The sequence below is a fragment of the Limulus polyphemus genome, unplaced genomic scaffold, assembly GCF_000517525.1.
Source record: "Limulus polyphemus unplaced genomic scaffold, Limulus_polyphemus-2.1.2 Scaffold1534, whole genome shotgun sequence".
Lineage (NCBI taxonomy): Eukaryota > Metazoa > Arthropoda > Merostomata > Xiphosura > Limulidae > Limulus > Limulus polyphemus.
This window is the reverse complement of record NW_013667144.1, coordinates 92,181-100,105: the sequence shown is the minus strand read 5'-3', so window position 1 is coordinate 100,105 and position 7,925 is coordinate 92,181. Positions and strand designations below refer to the sequence as shown.

Genomic DNA, 7,925 nt, shown 5'->3' with positions numbered 1-7,925 from the left:
ATATCCTTGACGTCTCTCACTTGCCCTTGAGATTCAGATATATTATCTATGGAGCTATTAATGGTTAACTGTACATATATCCTTGACGTCTTTCACTTGCCCTTGAGATTCAGATATATTATCCGTGGAGCTATTAATGGTTAACTGTACACATATCCTTGACGTCTCTCACTTGCCCTTGAGATTCAGATATATTATCCATGGAGCTATTAATGGTTAACTGTACACATATCCTTGACGTCTCTCACTTGCCCTTGAGATTCAGATATATTATCTATGGAGCTATTAATGGTTAACTGTACATATATCCTTGACGTCTCTCACTTGCCCTTGAGATTCAGATATATATTTAGCACTCTAAACTTGAGATGTAAATATGTTAATATTTTGCTAAAATTTGTTTCGTTCGGTTGTCTATATTGGTGTTACATAGACAAGAGTGACTGTGAAATACAGGGAAAGAGTCACTGCCTTAATCCCCTTGTTTAAGTGATATCGGTGGAAGTCATACTGGGGCTATAAAGCCCACAAAGTAAGAGAAAGACAAATGATCCCTGTTACTTAGGGTTGTAACTAAAAGCTAGACTAGACAAGCAACATACGGGACATTGACAAGGAAATGAGTGATTCTGTTTCACATCGTCACTTTTAAAAGCTGTCATCGAGCCTGTTAGGGACCAGTTGAATACCCCCCCCCCCCATTTGTCTTATGTTTGTAGCTCAGAGATAGAGGAGCCAATACCAAACACACCCATCCCCTCCGAAAATACAATGTTTTCTCTTTTTTTTGTAATACATGTGGTGTAGTTGATGGGTGATTTTTTTTCCAACAAAAACAATCTGTGCATCATATATTGATGTAACACTACCTAGCTTGATGCAGGCTTATCCACACTTACGTTTATAGAACTTAGGTGTTTATATAATTTAGGTGAACTTTCTAGGTCGGTTACAAAATTGTATGCTTCTGTTTATGCATTGCATTTAATTTATTTCATAGTTTATATTTAAACTAATCACAAGGGTCCTTAAACTAATGTCTGGTCCAAAATGTATAATCAACAGTGTCTTACCCAAACCCATCCCAGTGTATAACTGACAACGAATCTGGATACATATTAGAATAAAATTCATCTCGTTTCATATATTGATACAACGTTTTAACTTATAACATGACGAGTAAATTATAACTAAGTGAACTCCTGTTTTATTATGTAAGATTTATCTATTTGTAAAATTATATAATGCCTGGAATTTATCATCTGTTAAATATTCGTTTCAGTGCTTAATTTGTAGAGAAAAAAATATCTGATCCGTTTTGGCGGGTAGAAGGTACTTTGAATTTTGGACCATAACAACTTAAATGTTATTGAGGCTATTATTTGGAATGGAAATAAAAAAGAATGATGTATTTAAAGCCTTGTTTACCTCTGCAAAAACGTTATTAAAAAAAAAGAACAAAATAACAGTTCTTAACTGTTTCTGGAAAAATTAAGAACAAAATATGTTAATTAGCTTCATTAAAATGAGTAATACTGTAAAATAATACTATTAAAATTTAATTGCTCTTACTTAGGGTTTTCTAAGCACAATTACAATCAGTACTTAACTTAAAGCCTTAAACTATTAGTTTACTATTAACAGTGAACTCTGCTTTAAAGCGCATTAAACTTTGACTAGATTTTCCAACGTCATTAGGCACTAATAATCCACTCACCTAGTATAGTCAGTTCTACAGTAGACATTGTCGTCCCTGAAAAAGCACGAAGGGTGACGATCCAGCAAGGCTTGACATACACAACACTTGAGGCAGTGGGCATGCCATGACTGACCATTGACCTTAAGCAGAAACCGGTCAGTGATAAGTTGGTCACAAACATAGCAGTGCTCTTGTTCTGTCTAGGGGGGAAGTAAGGGGTGAATGTTTTTATAGATTAGTGCTGTAAAAATAAACATTTTAATAAAACACAAGTTCCTGATCATATTTGTATTTAATGTACCTGTTTCATGGTAAACACATGACGTTTTCACACGTTATTCGTAGATTCTTTCAATAGCTTTGATTTATCATACAGACTCAATAAAACATAATAAAATACATAACGAAAAACCTTCATAACTTGGTTCTAAGTTTTATAACTGACGCATTTACAAACATGCACTACTGCTGTAAGTTCCCAACAAATAATATCATTACTATTATCTGCGTCTTTAAAAAAATAGATAATGAAACGTATAAAACAGAGAAAATAGTTAATGATTCATGATTCCATGTAGTATTCCCGTGTGCAATTTCTAACAAATATTTTGATGCAGGCAATAAAACAAAACTGAAACTTAAAGCCTTTATGAAATTAATTGATGAGACATGGTCATTTTACTTTAGGCTTATCAAGTATGTCTTGAATTACTTTGTTTCAGTGCGATTAGGCCTTTACAGACAACGTAATAAGTCATTTTAAGATTAATCGAATAATATTTAATCTGTTTCATTAGTATTTCTAGGTTTTAATAATAACTTCAAGTAGTTGTTTTACAATTTGATCAAGTTTGCGAATATGGCTCTTAAATAGGAAGTCATTAGGCCTAAAAAAAAGTGTTATTGTATTTTAAAACGTATTGTCTATGATTATCAGCATCGTGGATTTGTAAATAATTGCATGGATTCAACTTCTGTTGAAGTGATTAATTATCTTGTAATAGTACGGGATAAATATTTGGCCTAAATATTGATCATGTAATTACCTTTCCCATACAGCGATTTTAATCTTTTTTTTTTCATGCTCGTACTTTGGTATATGATACAGAATACTGCTTAACCAGTTGCAAACAATAGTAGATGTTTGTTTTTATTTTCGGCTAACCTCATTCTTTATCAGGTTATTTTATTTATATGCAATCCCGGGTCTTCAAATATTTGATGCTTATCCTTTTATACATTGGTTATTTTCTCTCAGCACTTTAGGCCTAGTTCAATGTGAAAAATGCTGTTTTGTACTGTTAACTGTTCTGTATTGTTGTGTACTGTTAACTGTTTTGTACTGTTAATTGTGCTGTATTGTTGTGTACTGTTAATTGTTCTGTATTGTTGTGTACTGTTAATTGTTCTGTATTGTTGTGTACTGTTAACTATTCTGTATTGTTGTGTACTGCTGTTAACTATTCGGTATTGTTGTGTACTGCTGTTAACTATTCTATATTGTTATGTACTGCTGTTAACTATTCTGTATTGTTATGTACTGCTGTTAACTATTCTGTATTGTTGTGTACTGTTAACTATTCTGTATTGTTGTGTACTGTTAACTATTCTGTATTGTTGTGTACTGCTGTTAACTATTATGTGTTGTTGTGTACTGTTAACTATTCTGTGTTGTTGTGTACTGTTAACTATTCTGTGTTGTTGTGTACTGTTAACTGTTCTGTTACCTTTAAACATTACGTTTTTATCTACACCCCAAGGACTTTCAATTTATCCTGTAATTCTTCCTCTCTTGATTGCCCGTTCCAATTTTAGTCGAATTCAATCGCTAACCTAGGCGTAAATAGCTCCTAAATTTCGGTACTTTTTCTACTATATAAAAGCCTATCAAGGAGGGAGTTCCCAGGACCAGGTTAGGCATGGCATTATGTATGTGACGTCAAGCTAGGAAAAATCTGAATAGGAAATGCGGGACGACTCACGTGATAGAAAACTCGGAAGTGCATTCGCACCCTATCAACACCTGTGAAAAATACGTCAAAAATTAGCACAAATCTATGCTTGGGAATTATTACGAAAAAACAGACTGAAGATACCAATTATCTGTAGGGAAGAGGACGACTTTTCTTCAGAAGAAGAACAGGTGTGTATGCAATCACGTGGTCATCCTATGTTTTAATCTTTTATCCAAAGGCAACAATATGTAGCATGTTTCCTCAGTTATATGTAGTGGATTGAGGAGAAATATGTAGCATGTTTCCTCAGTTATATGTAGTGGATTGAGGAGAAATATGTAGCATGTTTCCTCAGTTATATGTAGTGGATTGAGGAGAAATATGTAGCATGTTTCCTCAGTTATATGTAGTGGATTGAGGAGAAATATGTAGCATGTTTGCTCAGTTATAATTAGTGGATTCAGGAGAAATATGTAGCATGTTCCTTGGAAAGGGAATTTCGTATTTCTTCTATTTCTTTCTTTTGTGTATTGCCAGTTTTATACGGAATGGTTTTGGTTTCCAATCATTTTTTGACGGGTTTTTACGTTAGTAACTACATATTAGTCTTCACTATACGTTGTAGCAGAAATAACATAACTATATATTAGTATTAAAAATATGCCGTTGTTGAAACAGCATAACTACATAATATTCTTCAGTTTGCCCCTGAAGAAGAAGAAAGGTCCGCGTTTCGAAAGCGCTCGGGTTATAGGGTTTTAATTCATTTCTATCAAGACTTCTTGAATCTACGTGTTTTTCTAACATCGATAATATTCTTCACTGTACAATTGCCGTCAGATTTGAAATACATACCACACTTATGTACATTTATAGCAATGTTTCTTTGTTTTCTCCTATCATCAAAATTGTGAACTTCAGCGAGAGAAGAAAAAAAAAAGAGGTCTAGTCTACTTTTCAATTTTCCACCCGTAACTGAGATCGATGGTTTTCGAGGAATTTCACCCTTCACCCTCAGTAACCCAGAACGAGGGCAAATCGAAGAAAAAGATCAATTCACCACTACAACAACTGGTCTCGTTCTTCGGTTTGCCCTTATTCAGGGTCAGTGAGGAGGGGAGAATTTCCTGAACCCAATCTATCTCAGTGACAGGTGGTGAATCCACGTACAGACTGGGCCTCTCGATTCTTTCTCGCAAAAATTACAGTTTTCTTATGAGAGAAAAAAATATTCAATTTCATTAAATGGCTCGTTCGTTGAAGGGTTTAAAAGATTGAGTTAGTATCACTAATGTATCTCTGTAATATTAGGTTACTTCTACATGCGGAGAGCAAGTTATAATTCAAGCGCCGTACATACGGGTATTTAAAATGTTGCAAGAAGCTGGGTTCAATTGTTCAGTTCAATAGTTCAAATACTCTTCTTAACAATACAACATAAAACATTGTTCAGAGTTCAAATATTCTTCTTAACAATACAACATAAAAACACTGTTCAGAGTTCAAATATTCTTCTTAACAATACAACATAAAACATTGTTCAGAGTTCAAATATTCTTCTTAACAATACAACATAAAAACACTGTTCAGAGTTCAAATATTCTTCTTAACAATACAACATAAAACACTGTTCAGAGTTCAAATATTCTTCTTAACAATACAACATAAAACACTGTTCAGAGTTCAAATATTCTTTACCAATATAACATAAAACACTATTCAGAGTTAAAAGATTCTTTAGCAATATAACATAAAACACTATTCAGAGTTAAAAGATTCTTTAGCAATATAACATAAAACACTATTAAGGGTTAAAAGATTCTTTAGCAATATAACATAAAACACTATTAAGGGTTAAAATATTATTTAGCAATATAACATAAAACACTGTTAAGAGTTCAAAGATTCTTTAGCAATATAACATAAAACACTGTTATGAGTTCAAAGATTCTTTAGCAATATAACATAAAACACTGTTAAGAGTTAAAAGATTCTTTAGCAATATAGCATAAAACACTATTCAGAGTTAAAAGATTCTTTAGCAATATAACATAAAACACTGTTATGAGTTAAAAGATTCTTTAGCAATATAACATAAAACACTGTTAAGAGTTCAAAGATTCTTTAGCAATATAACATAAAACACTATTCAGAGTTAAAAGATTCTTTAGCAATATAACATAAAACACTGTTAAGAGTTCAAAGATTCTTTAGCAATATAACATAAAACATTATTTAGAGTTCAAAGATTCTTTAACAGTATAACATAAAACACTATTCAGAGTTAAAAGATTCTTTAGCAATATAACATAAAACACTGTTATGAGTTAAAAGATTCTTCTTAACAATATAACATAAAACACTATTCAGAGTTCAAAGATTCTTCTAATATCTAGTGTCTGATGAGCCCATTTCTAAACACAAGATTAGGTATTGATGATTAGGAAGCCATTGATATCTCTAGGCTAAATTAATTGTTGTTTCTTTTGTGAAAGCACTTTAAATAGGAAATTCTATAATCTCTCTTTAATCACCCAAAATTAAATATGCACAGTATCGTTTCTTGTTGTTTTTTTACTCATGTTCAATCTAATTCATTTGCAAACACCAGAAAAGCTTTATTCTATATTTAACTTTATAGAATATAGATTTCAGTATAGTCTACGATAATTGAGCTTCATAAGTAGAGAAAGAATAAAACTATTCACAGTTGCTGTCTAAACTATCAAGGATAAATCACTTAGAATGAGAGCTTACTGGCGAATACGATGTATCCTGCCTCACACGTGACCGTCGTTTTGTTGTCTATAATAGTAAACGTTACTCGGACTCTGGTGTCAAAGGATGGACTGAGTGTAATCCTTGTCAGATAATCATCTGAATCTGACTTAACCCTTTAGTGACCCTACTTATTCGGGGAAATAATTCAACCGTCCCTAATGTTTTCAATATTTCAATGACAAGTCATTTCTTGTCTTTGTGTCTTTACAATCACTGACGTCGGTTCCTTGAAGCTCTCCTCTACCGATATTTTCTACATGACGTGTTGGCGTGTTTCGGTTTGAGCCAAGCAAAGCCGATATTTGTCACAATCATATTTTGACAAGCTCTGTGAAAACCAGTAATTAGGCTATATTACGTGACAACAGGAAAAGAGTACCGGGAATAAATATAGATGGTTTGTATTATCTGTAGTTCCTCATTAGGCCTCTTTAGGACGTCCCTTCCTAAGCCTACTTACGCACCTTGCCCTATTGTTTGGAGTACAAGAAGCGCGACTCTTTGGAAGCTAAAGTACGAACATGTGGGGTCGAACTCGTTCGCAGGCAAGTCACGTGCCTGTAGATCCATAGAATCTTATTGTTTTGGTGCTACACAATGGCAATTTGTCATTCGTCATCTTGGACAGACTTCGGAAACACATGCTTAAAGTGTAAAGTTTTTAAACACGCCTGTTTTGTTTAAACTTTAACATCTAAGGGAAAGAAATCGTAATATACTACCTAAAGGAAAGAAATCGTAATATACTACCTAAAGGAAAGAAAGCGTAATAGAACCATTTTCACACCTTTGATGAAATAAACATACAACCAGACCAAATCAGCTATGTAATAGTAATAATGAAAATAAAAACCAGAGCCGATTATATATAATCCAACCTGAGTAAACGGGATCCACACGGTGATGGGGATACATCGTATAGGTAGCCATCCTGAGTGAATGGGGTTCACACAATATTGGGGATACATCATCTAGGAATCTATCCTGAGTGAATGGGGCCCACACACAATATTGGGGATACATCATCTAGGAATCTATCCTGAGTGAATGGGGCCTACACACAATATTGGGGATACATCGTCTAGGAATCTATCCTGAGTGAATGGGGCCCACACACAATATTGGAGATATATCGTCTAGGAATCTATCCTGAGTGAATGGTGCCCACACAGTGGTGGGGATACATCGTATAGGTAGCCATCCTGGGTTAATGGGGCCCACACTGTCCTAAGAATGCATCATTTATCATATATTATCCTCTGTACGCTATATAACCTCCTTTGTTAAATAACCTATTTCAGCTACCGTTCAGCCAATACCTTGAAATATATTACAAATAGATTTTTTTCCTGTAAACTCCCAGTGGAGCATAGGGCCACAACACCACCTCGCCAACGGAAGGTGTTGTTGCAGTTACTTGTAGCAGGTTGGTTTTTACGGGGTGGAGTTGCTAGCCCCGCGCCCAACCCTCCTCCTTTCTCATCCTGGAC

General features: G+C 34.1%; 1 protein-coding gene across 1 annotated transcript in view; it reads right to left on the bottom strand.

Annotated features, from left to right (window-relative positions):
* The window catches only part of LOC106463981 (LIM/homeobox protein Awh-like), a 63,524-nt gene that overhangs the window by 27,890 nt on the left and 27,709 nt on the right, over positions 1 to 7,925 (bottom strand). Inside the window, exon 2 of the mRNA XM_013924083.1 lies at positions 1,718 to 1,899. Coding sequence (XP_013779537.1) covers positions 1,718 to 1,899 — 182 coding nt within the window. The remainder of the gene's footprint in view (positions 1 to 1,717; positions 1,900 to 7,925) is intronic.